The following is a 20,391-nucleotide window of genomic DNA, read 5'->3' on the forward strand; positions in this document are numbered from 1 at the left end:
ACCCACACTCGCAACAACAGTCATGATATACATCCATTGACTCCTATGGCTTTCCTACGTGCAATCTTCTCCTGCATATGAAAATACATGTTTGCAACCCAAGCGGTTTGCATTTATATACTTTTCGCTGCTTTAAGGATGAAGCAAACTGTTTACTGGGGACTGGATCCCAGGAATAAAATAGGACAAATGTGTGAGAGCTGTGTGTAAAATCTTCTTAACTCAGTACATTTTTTTGCTGTTACTAATTGTTAGAGAAGTCCCAGTGTAGTGATTTGTTGGGATATCTGAGGTCTGAAAGGCAAATGCAGTGGGATTCCATGACTGGTAAACTGAAGTCACCCATTTATTGAAGCTCCCCATAATTGTGACAGTTCGACATTTTGAACCTTGTTTTGGATATGGCAATAGCAAATTAGATGCACACTTGGCAGAAAATGATGAACTTGCCAACCTAATTTTGAATGGCTTTGCAAGCTACGCACACCATCATTTGACAGTTACCATTGCACTCTAATACATAGAATTCAGAAACAATTCAAACACAAATGAGCATTAAGGTATACTGCACCAAAAATGTTTTGCATATGTCCTACCTGCTGTTCATATATTTGGTATGGCATGAGCTATTTAAAATACTCATTGCTTTCCCCCGCCTATGGATATAAAGACTGCTAGATAAATTCAAGATTAGATCCCCCAGGGCCCTAATACAACAAGACTGGTGTTAATACACATTATCACAAATCTATACTACTATTATAAAGAGAGAACTGTGTCCTTTGAGCCAGATAAACTCGAAAAGTACACCACCAATCCAAACACCCAAGACATCTTTGAAAACCTCAGGGCAAGCAGAAGGACATAGGCTATATAAAAATAAAAAATATACGTTCTTTAAAAAATGTAGGAATAAAAAAAAAGTAGTCCCTTGCAAGTAGCGCTGGCCGCGACGTGCGTGATGACATCGGGAGCGCGGGGAGGAGCGGCGTTCAGGAGCAAGAGGAAGAGCAACGAACATGAGCGCGGGGAGGAGCGGCGAGCGGCGGACAAGCGGTGAGGAGCGGCGAGAAGCGGAGGAGCAGTGGAGCGGTAAACTCAGCAGCGCGGGGAGGAGCAGCGGCTGAAGTAAGTGAAGCAGCCGCTGGTGTGAACTGAGGGACGGGCGGAGGGACGGGCGAGGGCCTTGAGTGCTCGCAAGCCTTTTACTCAAAGTCGGGACGTCGGGGGAAACAGCGGACAAGAGCCGAGGGCAGAAGCGGCCAGGACCAACAAAACCGGAGCAAGGAAACACTGTAAGTACGCTCTGCTGCTCCCGGCCGCTCTGTTGCGCCTCTCCTGTTGCGATGCTGCCCCCAGCCCCCTTCTGCCCCGGGCAACGCCGGGGCGGGCTGCTAGTATAAAATAACATGAGTTTAGAAGCCAACAGCATTGAACTTTCTCTTTCTATAGGATCACGGGGACACATCTGACTATAGTCCAATCTTCCTCTTGATTCCCAGGTCAACGCCATTGGCACATGGCTTTCCTCTTCGTGCGACCTTGTCGCTCCGCTCAGAAAGATCAAGGCGATTCGTCCACATGACGCGCACAAATGGTTCTCTCCAGAACTCAAAACTCTCAAACTCGACCTTAGGCGGTCGGAACGTCACTGGAGACGGAACTATTGTCCTTTATTGCGCGCCAAATACAAATCACTCCTTACTGAATATAAAAAAGCGATCCTGGCGGCTAAAACCGCCTATTTCTCTGAGAGAATAGCTCTCGCGGCTAATAAACCCCGTGAAATTTTCTCTCTGGTCCACAATCTTGCCACCTCCGATCGCTCTACCCCTAGCCTGGTTCCCTCTCAGTCCATCTGTTCCTCACTTAACGATTTTTTTATCGACAAGATCGTAAAGATCAAAGCCAATATTCCTACAGTGCCTCAATCTCGTCCCATCTGTCCTTCCACCTGTCCTTTCTCTTCCTTTTCCTCTTTCCCTCCTCTCTCCACTGAACTATTTCTAAAACTTCTGGTCAAAATCAAGTCTGGCTCCCTCTTGGATTGTGCGCCAGCACGCATTCTTAAAACCCTTTTCACCAACTGCTCTGCGCCTCCTCTTGCTCTCCTCAACTCCTCTTTGGCTCTCGGATCTGTCCTCTCTTCTTTCAAATCTGCCATAGTCCTTCCTATTCTAAAGAAAACTGGTCTAGATCCCTCCCTTCCTTCTAATTTCCGTCCCATCTCTCTTCTCCCCTACCTCGGCAAGATCCTCGAAGCTCATGTCACCTCCTGCCTCTCCTCTTATATTGAGGAGAATGGCCTCCTTGCATCCCACCAGGCAGGCTTCCGCCCGGGCCACTCCACGGAGATGGTGGTCCTCGCGGTCCTGGATGAGCTTAAGGGGAAGGCCGATTCTAATCTCCCCCAAGCCTTGGTCCTTCTCGACTTGTCCGCTGCGTTTGACACGGTTGACCACGCCATCCTTCTCGACCGTGTCAGCACAGCGGGCATTCGGGGCGTGGCCTTTTCCTGGCTGGCGTCCTTCCTTCAGGATAGGTCCCAGGCAGTTCATCTCCCCGGTTTCTCCGCACCTCCCCGCCCTGTCACTTGTGGTGTCCCCCAAGGCTCTTCTCTCTCTCCCCTCCTTTTCAATCTTTATATTCACCCCCTCATCACTTCTCTTCTTGAGCTGGGGGTCTCTGTGTATAACTACGCAGATGACCTTCAGCTCGTTTTCGATCTTTCTTCTACCCCTGATTCTCTTCTCAAGTTCTGTTCCACCTTAGTCTTTATTTCTGACTGGATGTGCGCTAACCAACTGAAGCTCAATCCAGATAAGACGGAACTTGTTCTCACTGGTGGCCCTTCCAACCCCTGGACCCCCGCACATTGGCCCCTTTCTTTTGGCCCCCCCCCGGTCCCCTCTTCTTCTGTCCGCACTCTCGGTATCAAAGTCAGTCATGACTTATCCATGCACTGTCAGATTAGCTCTACTGTGTCCTCCTGCTTTCTTTCCCTCCGTTTAATCCGGAAAATCTCTCGCTTTTTTTCTACCGATGCACTCAATGTTATGTTAATGTTAATGTTAATGTTATGTTATAACAATTTATAGTGCGCACAGCGACTCCAGCGAAGGAGCATCCCGGCGCAGAGACACGAAGCAGTCATAACACAGCATGGAGATAATACTACAGAAAAGTACTAAAACAGGGAAGCTAAAATAGGAAGGTTTTTATGGCTCTACGAAACGACAGCAAGTCCTCTATCAGCCGAATTTCAACTGGGAGGGTGTTCCAGATTGACGCGGCTCTCACCCTGAAAGAACGGCCCCCCATCCTGCTGAGCCTAAATCTGGGGACAACAGCAAGGGCCTGACCTTGAGATCGAAGATTACGGGTAGGGACATAGAAAGAGATGGAGTTGGCCAGGATCTCAGGGCCTATGCCTCTAAGGATTTTGAAGGTCAGACACAAGACCTTGAAGAGAATACGCTTCCTAACCGGGAGCCAGTGCAGGGAGCGGATGACATGAGACACCGGGCAGAACTTAGGAAGTCCAACGATGGCTCTCGCCGCGGCGTTCTGCACCCGCTGCAGACGGGTTAGCTCAGCCTGGTTAGCCCCCGCCAGCAAAGAGCTGGCGTAGTCCAGACGAGAGATGATGGTTGCCTGGACCACAAGCTGTCTGGTAGGGGCGTCGAAGAACTTGAGCACCGGCCTTAACCCTCTTAGGAGACCGAAGCAACAGGCTGCGATTTTTTTGGTGTGCCCTATAAATGTAAGACCAGCGTCTAACCAGACCCCGAGGTTCTTCACCTCCGACACAGGGGTCGGAGTGGGGCCCAACTCCGAAGGCCACCACTGATCGCCCCAGAGCTCAACTCCCTTCCCGACAACCATAACCTCTGTTTTTGTGGCATTGAGCTGGAGACAATTACCTGTCAACCAGCTGGCCACCGCCTTCAGTCCGGACTCAAATCCATAGTCATGGCCCTTGTCATCTCCCGCCTTGACTACGGGAATGGCCTGTACGTGGGCATACCTGCTTACGAATCCCGCCGCCTACAGGCCATTCAAAATCAAGCTGCTCGCCTCATCCTCTCCCTCCCTAAATCTTCTCATATCACCCCGGCTCTCAAATCACTCCATTGGCTCCCTGTTCGTTTCAGATCCTTTTTCAAACTGGCCTGTCTAGCATTCCTAGCTCACTTCCGATCTGCGCCCCTGTTCATTAAAACTCTTGTCTCTTCTCATGCCCCTGTTCGCACCCTTCGCTCTTCCTCTCTTTCACTTCTTCACATCCCTCGCTTCCGCAAATCCAGAACGGGGGGCACCAGATTCTCAGTCCTTGCCCCCCAGTTCTGGAATAGCCTTCCTCTCTCTATCCGCTCCATCCCCATCTACACTCACTTCCGCAAAGCCCTTAAAACTTTCCTTTTTCTTCTGGCATTCCCCTCTTAATTTCCCTGGGTCCCCTCCGCTGAGTTCTTGATCAGGTCCCTAGCGCCAGGAAGCCGCTCGGCCACCGTGCGCTTTATTAAATATTTCATTCATTCATTCATTCATTCATTCATTCATTCATTCATTCATTCATTCATTCATTCATTCATAGTGGTCCATGCTCTCCCAACAACCCTAAACTACTGGTGACAATGAGCTCTTATCTACTTTCATTTTTTCGTGACCCCCTCATTGCTAATTTGTTACCAGTATTTGCAACCATGATCTTCTGGGATAATTGAACTCATCAGCTCATTAATTAACAGTAGGGCCCCAATCATCAAGGTCTCAAATATGAAAGAAAATCCCAAACAAATCTCCAGGAAGAATAGCTGGGTATATGGTCGAATTTGCGGAATTTTGCTAATATAGGCTCCCTTAGGGCCAGATGTACGACCCGCCAATTAGTGAGTCGCACATTGCGTCGCATTTGTGACTCGCAATTTGCGACTTGCTAATTGGGATGCATAACAGTGTCTGAGACACTGTTTGCAATTCCCAATGGGGTCATAAATTGCATGCATATTAATGAGGCTGGCGCAATTTGAGACCCTATTGGGAATGGCTGGCACTCCAAGGTATGGTGGCCTGCTGGGGTCAGCAGACCTCCATGTCTGGAACTGTTTTTTAAAATGGCAGTTTTTTTAAAGCTTAACCTCATAAGTGCTGCACCTAGTCCAACGGCCGACGGCACCACTACCTTGGGAGTGCTGCCGTCGGCCGTTGGACGTTCGAACCTCACCTGCGCAATGGAACGTTCAGCACTGGAGCTGGACGTTCCATAGCTGCTAAGGTGTTAAAGGAAAACTGGGTGCATTTAAAAAATAAAAATGAAACTTTTCAGTTTCATTTTTTAAGGTCCGGCAGTGGTCCCTAGGACCACTGCCTGCCCTTAAAAAATATATGCCTGTGCATTCATAAAGGGGAAGGGGTCCCCTGAGGACCCCTTCCCGTTTGCAAGTGCTTTACCACCCTTCTGAGAAGGGTGGTAAACTGCGAGTGTTTTGCGACTGCCATTTCGGTTGCAAAACATTCATACATATCTTTTGGAGTCGCTATTAGTAAGGGACACCCTTGGAACACCCCTACGTAATAGCGAGTCGCTAATCCTATTTTGCGAGTGACAAATCAATTTGTGGCTCGCAAAATAGGATTAGTACATGGGCCACAGGTTTTTTGCGGGCGCAAACGGGTCTAAAACACATTTGCGCCTGCAAAAAACTTGTACATCTGGCCCTTAATGTTTAGCTAGATGGAATTCAAAAATATATTTATTGAATCCTCAGTGTAAAGGAAAATAAGCCTTCGTGTTAGATATGTAAAATGAACGTGCTCACAGGTGAGGCGACTCAGGGTCATATTTACCAAAAATCCCATTCCACAGTGGGAAAATCTGCAGCAATGCAGTGACTGGAGACTGAAACATTTAGCTGTGCTGTGTTTACAAATTGTTGTGTGCCAATGATGTCATTGCCAGTACTTAGGCTAAAAAGTCATTTTTGCACCACACTAAGGGATGCCACTGTGCAAAGGCAAGTAGCAGTATCATGGGGTACACCCACATTTCTCCGTTCAGATCACCTGCCATAGGTAAATCACATTCTATATTTAATTTCGTTGGAATTACATGAATCACATATAGGAGCGTTTGCCTGGTTTTATGTGGCTGTAGGATTTCGCGTAAAGCTAGTTGGCATTATGTTAGTAGAACTGGGTTGTCTATAATCCAGCGTTATGCTTGCTCTCTACTCAACCTGTTATGCATCCTTCCCATATATTAATCGGGTTGTTTGCATGTTTTCTGTCATGTAGAGCTGAGGAGCCTCTCACTAGTTGTTTTAAAGGTATTGATTGTTGCTGTTGGTTAGAAATTTGCATGTATGGTGCCTAAATATTTTTAGGACAGTCTAACTTAAGCGGTATATGTATACACAATAAATGTACTGTGATGTAATATCAAGTGGCCCTTGATTATATTGCTGACTTTTAATATCACATTCCATTGCTTCATAGATAACACCCCCTTTTAAAGATGCCTCTTCTGGCTTCTGATGACCTCAGTGTAATTCTACTAATTCACCCGATTTCTGTTTTCTAGATCATTTGAATTTCAAGCCACTTTCCCCAAGGAGTCTCTCCTCTCGGTCCTGATCTACGACTATGACGTGATTGGCAGCGACGACCTCATCGGAGAAACGAAAATTGATTTGGAGAATCGATTTTACAGCAGGCATCGGGCGATCTGTGGTTTACAAAGCCAATATGAAATGTGAGTTCTTGCGGCAGGTTCTGCGCAAAGTTGGGGTGGGGGGCTTATTTAGAAGCCGCTTGTGCCGCCGGTGCGTCACTTTTAGAATAGGAAAAAGTGATGCACCGGCGGCGCAAGGGTCTTGTAAATATGCCCCTGGTTTGCGGCAGATGCACAGGAAAACAACAGATCAGATTTTATATTGTTCGTGTCAATCAAAATGTTCTTCAAATTACAAGTGAAACAGAACTACAAAGAGAACAACATTTTTTTGCGCCAATAACCTCACCTGGATCTATTGGGGATATACATCATTAACCCCTTCCATGCGGCTGCGATTCCCCTGGTGTGCTGTAAACAACACGAACAGGGGCGGGCCATGACGAACCCCAGCCGTCATCAGCACACGAGCATTGTAGTGCATGACGGCTGAGGTTCGTCATCAGCATGGAAGGGGTTAAACACATTAAAGACTGCTTGGGGATGTGTGAAACAGGGGCTGACCCTAACTTGTATTAGGACATTTAATTAGGATTAACTCGAGGCACAACTAACACTGGCTGGACTGACATCTCACGAAAACATTGATGCGTATGGAAAGTAGTACTTCAGGAGTACTCTTTTACATACCCCTGCATGCGTTTGTGAATGAGCCCGGAAACAGTCAACTCCCTATTTCTAAAAGTCCAACAGGGCTCAGTCTTTTCTATTTGTACTAATTGTATATGAATATATTCCCAGAATATTCCCATTTTAGATGTTTTGTGGTCAACTCACAAAGGCATCTAAGAGGCACTGCAGGAAAACTTTACATACTCCAAAATGTCTTTTTTGAATCGACCTCCAATTTGTTTTACTTGAGAATGTACAGTAGAAATCAGCAGTGATTAACCCTTTCGATGCTGATGACGAGCTCAGCTCGTCATGATGCACGGTTGAGCTGTGCTGATGACGAGCTGAGCTCGTCATGAAACCAAAGGAATAATGAAATGTCAGCACAGGAGGGGAAAACACCTAGCAGCCAAGTTAAGGATATGGTGATCGCATATTCGCTAGAACAACTGACATAATGTCTTATCAGAACCATTTCATCCTGAGGAAGAGCATTCTTTGTCTGCTGCAATATGATTGGAGGCCTGCCACCACCGCACGGATGCTGCTTGTCCCCGCTGCCTTTTGCCACGTGCTGACTTCCTGCATTTGTTATGCCGCATGCTCTCCCACTACTGTCTGGGTGTCACAACTCTCGAAGACCACTGTACGGGGAACCCCTCGCTACGCACACGGGAGTTCATTCTGTTGGGCATGTTCAGATGCATCAAAACAGTAACTGCACAGTTCTTGGATCTAGCTCTTATGCTAGCTCCTCAACTCTCTTCCTGGGCCCACCCATGGATACCCGGGCTCAGACTGAGAGCTCTGCCTTGCATCACAAAGATATTAGGGGCTTGCATACATATCCTATCTCTGTCGGCTGGGACACTCAGCTGTCTGATCTGCAGTCTTTCCTCAGAGATGATAACCTCCTGCCCTGACTACATCACGCCTCTGGCCCAACTGCGGTTTCCTAATTCCTGAACGCGCCATCTCTCTTTGAGTAACGGGGCCGTCCTCCGGGGCATATTATCAAGAAACGGCATTCAAGTTATCGTCGCTTTAGCGGCAGGAAACTGCTGCTAAAGCGGGGATAATGGGCTTGATAATATGCCCTTGTGAATTCCCATAGAAGCCCATGTTCACACCAGAACATGGGCTTCTTTTGGAATTCTCAAGGGCATATTATCAAGCCCATTATCGCCGTTTTAGAGGCAGTTTCGTGCCGCTAAAGCGGCGATAATTTTAACGCCGTTCTTGATAATATGCCCCTTCCATTTCAGGTGACTGGTATTGCCGTGCTCTAATACTGTACCATACTGTCTCCTTGATCCCTGAGCAGGGATGGGCTAGTCCTTTTAGTGTGAGGTTGAGATGTGTTTTATCTTTTTATTACCCTGGCAATTCTACACTCTCTTCAATATGACGTTGTAGACTACACACCTATCAGCTAAGGTGCCACACACCACTGTCTTCACTGATAGGTCCTGAATGGGAATGTACTGTGTGATAGTGTTGTAATCTGCGCACCTTACGTGCAGACTGTCTGCTATGCTGTAAATTTGAATCTATAAAATTTGCCTAAAAAATAGATTTGTAAAAAAAAATGATTGGATGCCCGCTGCGGTGTGAGTGAATGAGCTTGTTCTCATTACGGACCCACTTAAAAATCAATTCTTTTTTCAATTCCGTTTCTTTGTCGAGGTTTGGAAATTACACATTCTTCGAAGAATGCTCCAGGTCGTTTTCACCTTTTCATTATAATTGGACACGTCCTTTCACTGCGAGGGCTGTAAACTGATAGCTGAAATTCTTACTGAGAAAGCAGTTTTGATTTTCAAAATAGGTTTTTACTAATTTATCTTATTTAGTTAGTGTCAGGTATGTTCTAAAAACGCTTCATGATGCTTACTGACTAGGTTGCGACCAGCCCAATCGGGACTAATAGCCTGATTCATCAATCATATTAGCGCTCGCAAAGGGCCAGATTCTGAGAATCTGGCCCTTTGCAAGTGCAATTTTTTCATTTGGGATTCATCATCCCAAATGCAAAAATCGGTAATAGCGATTTCGCTATTTTGCGAGGAATTACATTTAAGGAATCTCTATTTGAGATTCCTTAAATGCAATTCATCATCCATTTTAAAATTGCGAATTCGCAATTTCGGCCCGCTATTTACCGCGAGGTCAAACCTCGTGGTAAATAGCGAAAACTTATAAAAATGCCTTTTGGCCCATAGGAATGAATCGGGAGTTATTCCTTATTTGCGATTAGCAATTTGCTAATCGCAAATACGGAATATGTAGGAATCGCATTTGTTTTTGCGATTCCTACATGAATCCCATTTTGCGAGTCTGGAATAGCGATTCCTTATGAATCGCTATTTCAAACTCGCAAAACGGCACTATGATGAATCAGGCTGTAAGTACTCTGGGAAACCCAGTGTGCCGGTCTGTTTCCTTCCAGACGTTTCAAGTTCTAAATGCAGCTATAAACTGAGGATGAAGGTAGCAATTGATGGTATTTGAAAGCATGTGGGAATTGGAGTGGGAGCACCAACTCAGATTTCAATCTCAAATCCTCAGTGCCTGCTGTAGGTATTCCTACACCCCTCAAATGCTGATACGTTGGTAGGGCCACACCGTGGAAGAAATCCCATAGCTCTTATATTTAGTTCCTGGTTTTCGCTGCGCCTGGAGGGGTGATCATGGGGAAGAAGGCCTTGTGTCTGAGTTTTGTTACCCGTGACAAAAGACAACTTCTGAATCCATAACGGGAATGTAAAATCTCTCTGGGAGAAAAACGCAATGTGCTGTAATGGTTCTCCCTTCTGGGTCTCCGACAGGCATGGTTGTGAATGATTGCCTTTTCCTTGGGCCATACACTTTGTTTTAGTTTAACAGGAAGAAGCAAAACACACAGCAAACAATTTACGATGTCGAGGCTTGAGCGCATAGAATGTGCACCTCAAGTGCTAAAGTAACACAGGACCTTGTTACAATTTTGACACCTTAAACAACTAAAGAGCTGGATGCAAGAAATCGGGTTTTTGGTTCACCTAGTGTGAGCCCTGGTCAAGCAGCAACCACGGTCCTTGTCAGTGTAAAGCACAAGTGAACCCCAAAGTAACCTGTGTTCACCCTATGGTAGCTTGGCTCAGAGCAGTCAGGCATAACTTAGAGGCCATGTGTAAAGTATTTGTGCAAAACTTTAACAGTAAAAGAGTGAAAAGAACGCTCAAATTGATTCTAGACCAAATAAGAAAAATAGAGCAAAAGTTAATAAATAAAACAAGACCAAAATGACAAAAATCCAATGAGCTGAACTGGAGTTATGATTTTCTTAAAGAATAAACTGTAAAATAGCACCTAAAAGCAAAAAGCAACAAACACAGCTATCTGGTCTTGCTGAACTGGGTCAAAGTCAAAAGTTTAGGCAGACCGTGCTGTAGGGCAGGTTGGAAACAGTCCCAGATTAGTCCAGCTAAAGGTTAATCCTCTCAAGTTTTGTGCCGAGTCCTGTTCGCGCTGGAGAGGGTCACTGGGAGCAAGGAGCGCGACACTGGCAGTTGTTGGTGAGGCGCGATGAGCTGGCCGGGCATCGCAGATGGGCGTGCTGAAGCTTCGTGTTGGCGGTCCCCCATGGCCTGTTGATGCTGCTGTGCACAAGCTGATTTTTTGGTGTGAGCGGCATAGTCTTGGTACAAACTGGCACGTTCATGGATGCAAAAAGCCCAAAAGCTTGATTTAAGTGCTTGTGAGCCACACCAAGGGTCCAGGACCTGTGAGACACCACTTGGGGGCTTGGAACTTGCTGCAGTTGGATCCAGGAACTGACTTGGGAGCCTTTTATGTCCCTTAGACTCAGGTCAGGAGGCCAGAAGACTAGCACTTGTAGTCACTCTGGGGTCCTAGGTTCAAGGTGAAGTTGCAGGTGCAGTTCATCTTCCTCAGGCTAGAGTTCAGCAGGGAGCAGGTTAGCACAGCAGGGCAGCAGTTCCTTCAGAGCAGCAGTCAAGTAGAGTGGCAGTCCGTGAAGCAGCACAGTAGTCCTACTTCCTGGCCACGTATCCAAAAGTCCAGACGTGTACTAAATGGTTGGTGTCTGAGGTCCAGTATTTATACCCATTTGTGCCTTTGAAGTGGGAGAGAAGCTTTTAGAGGTTTCCCTTTGAAGTCTCCAGACATCCTGCTTTCCCTGTCCTGGCTAACTAACTACAGGGAATATGCAGCCCTTTGTGTGGAGGCCGGACACAGCCTAATGAAGTGTAAGGAGGGCTGTGTCCAGTTCTTCCCTTCTATCCTGCCAAATACGCCCCATCCAGGCTCCATATTGTGTGTGGATGTGTAGGAGGAATACACAAAGCTCAACTGTCAGTTACACCCAGTCATGTGACCTAGGTACAAGTTCTAAATGGCTAAGGGAGGAAAATGGCAACTTACTAAAAGTGGCATTTTCAAAACTGTAGTTTAAAATCCCACTTCATCATGTTAGGATTCCAGAGACACCAAACTTGATTTTGGTACTTATTCCCATTTGAAATTTACACTTATAAAATGTAATAAGGCAACTCCGATGTTATTCTATCTGAGAGGTAGACCTTGCAGTAGTGAAAAACGAATTTAAAAGATTTCATTACCAGGACACGTAAAACTTAAAAGTACATGTCCCACCTTTTATATACATTGCACCCTGCCCTCTGGGCTGTCCATGGATTACCCTAGGGGTGACTTATATATATTAAAAAGGAATGTTTGGGCCTGGAAAAAGGTTTATTTTGCCATGTCAACATGACAGTTTAAAATTGCAGATGCAGGCTCTATGATGTCAGGCCAGAGATATGTTTGAAGGGCTACTTAAGTGTGTGGCACAATCAGTGCTGCAGACCCACTAGTATGTGGTGCCACTTTATTAGGGACTTACACGTATATTAAATATGCAAGTTGGGTATAAGCCAATTCTACCATGTTTTAAGGGGAAAGCACAAGCACTTTAAAACTGTATCAGTGGTGGTTCCTGATGATGGGCTGCACCCCAGAGGTTTAGAAGCCTTATAGGTGGTAATTGCAAAAAGCAATTAACATCCAAATTGCTGTTGCCTGCCTAGAGTGATGCTCCTCAAAATGGACGACAGGCAGTCAGTCATTTCTTTCTTGCGTACATGCACTGGTGCCCATGTACCAGTTATGGGCGAGAAATTTCGGCAGCCTAGGGGCTGACATGGTGCCAGCCCAGGCCTGCAATCGTTGGGGGTCCCTGGGAACGCCCAGTAATGACGCAATGCAGTGTTACATTTCACAGTAGCCTCGTCATGTACAGTTTCAGCCCTTTAGTTCCTGGGGCTACCTGTCAATTCCAAGCTGACTCTCACCACCACTCCCTTTGAAAATGAGGCTTTTCAGCCTTTGGAAGAGTGCCTGACTTCATAGAGTCATGAAACTCAACTCATGGCTCTGTGAGGCCCAGTCACGTGCTACATGCTCGTGTTTCTGTTTAGAGCATTTCAGCAGGTGCCACTGGTAGATCTGATAGAGAGTTTAAATATCCAAAGCAAAGCATTAAACTGTTCGATGTGGTCTGGTGCAGTTTACAACGCGGACTGGCGCCAGTTTACCACAGGCAGCAGATTTTCCAGCCTTCGGGGAACATGAGGGAATATGAGAGGTGCTCGGCTGTTCCAGGGCAGAACAAATGGAAAGCTGGAGAGTAAATACTGTTCCCCAGCAAGCCTGCTTGGCCTTGGGCTTTTTTTCCCCAGCAATGATGGTAAGCTCTGCGTGATTCTTTGCTCTGTGAATACCAGCCTCTTAGTTTCTGATCCCAGTACAAGTCATTCATACCACCACACTATGTGTAGCTCTGGCTGCCATGTCTATTCATTGAGTCTGCGTCACTCTCATAGCAGTAGCATTGAATTCCACAAACCGTTCTCATGTGCACCACTTTCATTCTACAAAAGGATATGGGGGAACAAAATCGTGAGTAGGTGCTGGATATTTGAGATTCAGATCGCTGTAGTGTAAAGTAATATCTGGTGTCCTGGTCAAATTCATGTAACCTCTGCCCTCAGGTTGTCTTTGGACCTCCTCCCTCACAATAGTCTTTCTTTGCTAACACAGTGCTGCTGCTCGCCACTGACATGTCTTTCCTAGCCCCTGCCTCTCGCTGACCAGGGTGTCTCAACCCATACTGATTGGAATAAACCTGAGCCCAGTTGCATTATTACATGTTCTTGGTGGCCCCTGCACTGAGAAACCCTTTATTTTTGCAACTGTTGTGACACAGATAGCTTCTTTTTCAGCATGACCTACCTTTGCATTCTTTCATTATTTATATAACCCATAGTCCTCTGAGGTGCCCACCAGCCACATGCAATGCTTCAGAACAGGTCAAATGCCAATTACTACAGAACAGTAAATGCTGCAGGCAGATGGACAAAGCAGTAGCAGCAAAAAGAAGTTTTATGGGTAATGTCATGGCAAGTGCAAAGGCGTGCGCATTAGTTTTTTTCCGTAGGATCCTATTGTGAACCTTTTAACAATATCCATCTTTGAGTATATGCATATCAGCCTTTAATGGCGGTTTCTGGTTTTCTCCTTGAATTTCAGTGAAGGATACAATGCCTGGCGGGATGCAACCAAGCCTCTGGAGATACTGACAAAACTCTGCAAGGACAACAAACTAGATGGACCTCATCTCAGGCCTGGGCAGATTCAAATCGGCAGCAAAGTATTCACCGGGCAGACAGTATTTGACCAAGATGGTAAGTATGGACATCCTGAGTTCAATGCTTGAAAGCACTTCCCATTGAAATGTTTTGAGTGAACAGATAAGTGGTTTGCCTTCCAAACACTGAACAAGAACTGACTGGAAGCCACATACTATGAGTCGCAGTACAGAGCGTAGCCTTATGTCCTCAGTAAACTCCTGTGTAAATCTGGAGTTAGATGGAAGTTTGCACTCAGATTTAGATTCTAAGTTTCAAAGTAGTGATCGCACTGTAAGAAATGATCTTGCTGGTTGAGGGGGGTGAAACCCTACTCAATCAGCAAACACTATTTTTGTCAGGGTGAAGCACAAGAAAACCCCAAATTAATCTCTGCTCAACCCTCTGGTAGCTTGGCACAGAGCAGTCAGGCTCAACTTAGAGGCAATGTGTAAAGTATTTATGCAGTACTTCAAACAGTAATAAAGTGACAACACAACTCAGAAAAAACTCACGCCAAGTTAGAACAATGGAGTAAAATGTAATAAATAATTTGTCACCAAAACAACAAACATACAATCAGTAGAAGTAGAGATATGCAATTTTAAATGGCTTAAGTGAAAATAGCACGAAAAAGCCCAAAGCGCCACTCGCGGCTATCTGTTTGTGCGAGACCATGAGAAAGTCACAAGTTCAGTCCGACTGCAATGGAGCATGGGTCAGATAAAAGGACCAGCTTACTCCTGCTGAAAATCTACCTTCTCAGTCCAGTGCAAGGAGTCCTGGTTGCGTGGGGTCAGCAAGGAGCATGGAAACATTGTGAATGGTTGTCGATGTAGTACGAAGATCAGGTCTAGTGTCACGGACGGTTAGCTCTGTAGCACAAAGATCCTGTTGTTGTCACAAGCACTTCAGTCGATGCTTCGCGATGGCACTTCCCATGAGCGGTTGATCCTGTAACGTGAAGGGTCGCGTTGAAAGAACTTTGCAATGGCGGGCTGTGCGAGCAACAAGGTTTTGGTGCCAACTGACCCATTCACTGTCACAAAGAGCCTAATACCTTATATTCAGCTTCACTGAGGCTGTACCAAGTGTCCAAGGCCTGAGGAACAACACTTGGGGGTCAGGGACTTGCTCCTGCTGGATCTGGGTGCTGGTTCAGATAGTTGGGAGCCTGTTATGTCTCAGTGGCTCTGACAGGAAGCCAGGAGACTAGCCATAGGAGTCACTCTGGGAGTGCTGGATTCAAGTGCAAGTCCAATTCCTCTGACTCAGGCAGGAGGGCAGCACGGCAGCAGTCCAGCAGAGTGGCAATCCTTTCAGCAGCAAAATAGTCCTTCTTCCTGGCAGAGTCTCCACAGGTCTAGACGTGTGCTGAAGAGTTGGTGTCTGAAATCCAATATCTATACCTGGTGCCTCCTTTGAATTGGTAGGAGCTTATGGGTGTTTCCCTTTGAAGTGCACAGGTTTCCTGGCTCACCTGCCCTGGTTCCAGATTAACTACAGGGGGTAAGCAACCCTTTGTATGGAGGCAGGACACCCCCAATTCAAGTGTGAGTAGGGCTGTGCCCTGCTCTCCCCTCCCTCCTACCAGTGATGTTTCTTCCAGGCACACCTAAACTCTCTATTGTGTGTGGCTGTCTAAGAGGAATACACAAGCACAATTGTCAGCTACACCCAGTCATGTGACCCAGAGACAGGCTACAAGCATTAAATGACTAAGGCAGGAACATATATAATCAATAGTGAATGGACACTTGTAACCACGTTACAAAATAGATTTTATGGATCACCCTCGTAAACGCTATGAATACTCTGCGGTTTATATCGTTTTTCCGCCCCACATATGCGTTGTGGCATTATCATTGGGTGTTCCATTAGTGCTGTATGCCAGCCTCAAGCCTGAGGCAATCTCTGGTGTAACGTGGTAGTGTCCAGAGAAATATAAGTGTTCCACCAGAAAAGGGTATAATTACATAAAACAAACTTTCACCTGGTTGTAGACTTTAGTTTTCAAAAAGTGAATATTTGTAGTTAAGAACAAGGGGTTTAATAAAAGATCGAGTCAATGGATCTCTTTATATCACTTCAAAAGGGAAAGGTCGACATGTTCTGTCCCATATTGCCCAGCCGGGTCTAAGGGACATTCGTCAGGACAAACACACACAGTTAAAAATACTATTCACACAATTTGAGTAGTATTTAGTGACTTTTTTGCCACTCTGTGTCCTATTAGGAATATAGTATCTGTAATGAAAAGAGACAAAAGAGGCGTGGGGGTACATATGTAGCACTCATCAACAAATTCATCATAATTCTCTATTTGAGATATCACATGCAATATTATTGCTTTCAATGCGGATTGGTGAAAACTATGTTAGTGAAGACAATCATGTTATACCAGGCAGGAGGTGACACTGTGAGAAAACTCAGCAACTTTGTGCTCAATACTCATCAAATGAGCGAATGGGAGTGAAGTGGACCAGGGATTTCAAAGTATTTCTGTTCCCTGCCAGTTTTGGGTATTTATTGTCTTGCCTCAGTCTTTCACAAAGGGAAATGGGTTGGTTATCCGTCAGGCACATTTTTTAACTTATCAGCATACTGCATGCACGGAGCTCGATCGAAAATTGTTTCTCCGCTTCCAGGGGTTGGGAAAAATTTTTGTGAATCCCAAAAAAGCAACTAATCTATGCCACTTGTTTGAATAGAGGCATATTACCAGAACAAATTAAACAACTGCATACATGCCAACATTTTGGAAGAGGAAAGTAGAAGTTTTCAAAAAAATAATCTGTAGAATGTGCTTCTCCCATTGACTTCTATTGAGGCCTGAATCGGGTCTATTGTAATGTATGGGACTTGCAAGTGTGCTGCTACAGAATCACATGTCAGAAATTCAAATATACATATTTTCCTTATCTGTCAGGAGCACAGTAAAATCACTATAGTAGGCAGACAAAGCGTGAAAAAAATGCATACATGCCAACATTCTAGATAGAAAAGTGGGAGATTTTGAAGAAAACATTGAGAATGTATTTCCCCCATTTACTTTTATTGGGACCTGAATCAGATTACTGCCATGCATGGGCTTTGTAAGTCTGCTGCTGCAGGATCGGATATTAGAAATGCGAATGTACTTTTTTTTTCTTACCTGTCAGAAGCACGGAGGAAGCGCTATCGCAGGCAGAGAGCGTGATGCAAGTGTTGTGCACTGGCCTGCAGGTGCAGGTTACTTGCAGTGCATACTCCGAGTTACACAATACCAGGCCCTGTCAGCTGAAGCCCGCAGAGGAATCAGGATTTTGCATGCAGGAAATGGGAGGCGAGAGAATAGCCCTTTTTTCTTGGTAGTTTTATATAACGCAAACTCGACCCGCAGGTATCAGAGCACTTTACATGAGCACCAGTATCATTACAGATGGACACATTTACTTTAACCGCATTGCTGCGGCGGCTTTTCCCGCTGTGTGCGGCAATTTTTAAAAAGCTGCGTTACATGACGAGCTCAGCTCGTCATCCGCACACGACCACCGTGGCTGATGACGAGCTGAGCTCATCATCAGCAGCGAAGGGGTTAAGGAACGGGGAGAGTGAGTGATTTGCCCAGAATCACAGGATGCGTTAACCTCCCGCCAGACTCACACCTGGTTCTCCAGCTTCAAAGTCGGCCGCTCTAGTCTTTAAGCCATATCCTATCTTGAAATCCGTAGTCTCCTGCCTGAATCGGAGTAGCATGTATGCAACTGTTATTCAGAAAGAAACAAAATGTTTCCTCAGGACCCCTGCCTTGGGTAATGGGTCTCTTGAAATTTGCACATTTTAGTAAATCACTGCCACTGTTTCCACCTTTCACTATCACCCATTCAAGGTTAAATGAGAAAATTGATATCTGTAACTGTGAATGAAAGAGTGGATGCCAGGGTGCGTATTGCTGGATCTCTTTGTGCATTCCTAACTATCAGAGAGCCTTTTTCAACTTTGTCAAATATTTTTACGATACATTGCCTAAAATATTATAGTTAGTTTGTTACTGCTAAAAAACTACCATTCACAAAATGTCGCTTTTCATTAATATCATAACATGAACAAGAAAGTACATAATGTCATGTCTGTCACTAGCCTGTTTTTCAATAATGACCCTACTATATTACTTATTCCTGATGACGAAGATCCTAGAAAAAATTACTCCTCTTCCATTACTGTTCCTCACAGATGAGAAAGTGGAATCCTACGAACACCTGGCCCTAAAGGTTCTGCGTTCCTGGACCAATGTTCCTGGAGTGGGTTGTCAGCTGGTTCCAGAGCACATTGAAACAAGACCTCTCTTCCACAGAGACAAGCCGGGCATGGAGCAGGTAGAGATCTGAGAGCCTGTTATATTGTATGAATCAATCAGGGTTGGTAAGGCGCAACTACTCACCCCTGAGGGTCTCCAGGCGCTGAGGGAAAGGGGCGGCGCCGTTGAATGCCGGGATCATACGAAGAGTCAGGTCTTGAGGTCCTTCCTGAATTGGGGCAGTGTGGGGGCTCGCTGGAGGTGGAGGGGGAGGTTGTTCACACATTATAAAGCAAACTGGGGTTGCAGAGTTTTCTTTCTGGAACAACATGGAGTTTTTGTAAGAAAATACAGATGTAAGTTGCTGTTTCATGGCGCAGGGAAGCGAGCGGTTGCTCAATCACCTCTACCTTGATGTTGAGTTGAAACAATGTGTATTCCCACCATCTGCGTTCACCCTCAAAACATTCAAGATTTCTCTCTCCAACGTTACCATTCCACTAAGGCCTGAAACTGAGACTGTGAGGCATTAGGGAAGTAAAGTATAGGTGGCATGGGTAGAACAATAACCAATCCCTTTTCAGCAGACAGGTTTCTGAGAATGGGTATGAATGTGGCATGTATGAAGGAACCCTTGCTTTTCCTGCAGAAGGTGACATTAAAAAAAAATCTGAATTCATGTTCCAACCTTGCCCAGCTATAAAGGTTCAGACACACACATCTATAGGCAGAGACAAAATTGTCTCTTGAACTTTGAGAAACTTGGGTCGCCTTGGAGAGCTAGACATGAGTGGTATGCTAATGGTCGAGGTGATATTTGTAAAAGTGCAATAGAACAAAATACAATCAATGAACCAACATTTTTAAAATCCACACCAAGTTAGAAATAAAACAAAGGACATTTAAAGAAGATACAAATAAGGAATAAGTAAGATTGTCGAAGGAGCTAAAAAATGTGGAGGAAAATGTTGAAATGTACATAAAACAAATCGGACAGAATAACTACAATGATAAAAAAAGATCAGAGACACCACCAATAACACTTTAGTCACAGGGGTAGGAATTCAGGTGGAAAGAGTATTTTGTATCTTCTGGTGTTAAAGTATTAGATATCGATACCTCACAATCATATTGATCCAGGCTCAATAGTGGTTGCAACTCTTATTGAAATTGTGGAACCCATTGCTCAAATATCCATGAGGAGAAGGTCAATAAAGGAACTCTCCCACATCAAGGACACAAAAGGCCCGAGCACAGCTATTCAGGTGGAAGAACACAGTCCCCCACTGTCCCTATAGCAGAAATCCTTCTAGCATCAGGCAGGGGGTCAGTGCTACCAGATGTTTATAAAGACCCAGTATTTCAAGCAGGTGTTTTTCTAAGGGGAATGTGCATGCAATGTGTAACTGACCTCAAACCAATCTGTAAAAGGTTGAGGACCCTATTCCCACTTTTACCTCATTGTGATGCAGTAACATCCTATATTCATCTGTGTGTTAAAAACAACAGAATGGGCTGTTTACATGAGGAGCAGGGTCAGTCCTGATTTGCACTCAGTAGTTCTCTGTCTAGAGTGGCGTTGTGGGTGAAAACGAATGGGTGTGAATGCTACTAGAGTGATTATCAGTGGTTTAGACTATTGGCAAGCATTCCTTCCATTACCCTTTTGTGTTCGTGTTTTCTTCAAATCCAATTAAATATATATGGGGAACATGAACATTGGATAGATTATCGTACACTTATGTAAAGACAGAAAGATGGGGTGGTCACTATATTGCAAGTAATAAATCACTTGACAAAAATATAGCATCCACTACATCATCTACTGCTGTAATGTAATTGGATGTGGAGTTAAGAACAACAAAAGAATACTTACCTTAATGATGTACAGGTAGGCAATGCATGCAATGTTTTTGAAGGGCGATCGTTTTGACCTCATTATAGTGGCATACAAACTAACTGAAATGAAATAGCAAACTGTTTTTCATCGACATGTTTTTTCCAGAGACTCCATTGTATCTAGTATTGATTTTACTTTTCTAGATTGTGGTACTCTAAGGTTTCATAGACGTTAAAAA

At 45.1% G+C, this 20,391-nt stretch overlaps 1 protein-coding gene across 1 annotated transcript in view; it reads left to right on the top strand.

Moving 5' to 3' along the window:
• Positions 1–20,391, top strand: part of FER1L6 (fer-1 like family member 6) — a 755,805-nt gene that overhangs the window by 618,446 nt on the left and 116,968 nt on the right. Inside the window, exons 33-35 of the mRNA XM_086966191.1 lie at positions 6,584–6,754; positions 13,937–14,091; positions 18,250–18,392. Of these exons, the coding sequence (XP_086822317.1) occupies positions 6,584–6,754; positions 13,937–14,091; positions 18,250–18,392 (469 nt within the window). The remainder of the gene's footprint in view (positions 1–6,583; positions 6,755–13,936; positions 14,092–18,249; positions 18,393–20,391) is intronic.

The sequence above is a fragment of the Lissotriton vulgaris genome, chromosome 4_1, assembly GCF_964263255.1.
Source record: "Lissotriton vulgaris chromosome 4_1, aLisVul1.2, whole genome shotgun sequence".
NCBI lineage: Eukaryota > Metazoa > Chordata > Amphibia > Caudata > Salamandridae > Lissotriton > Lissotriton vulgaris.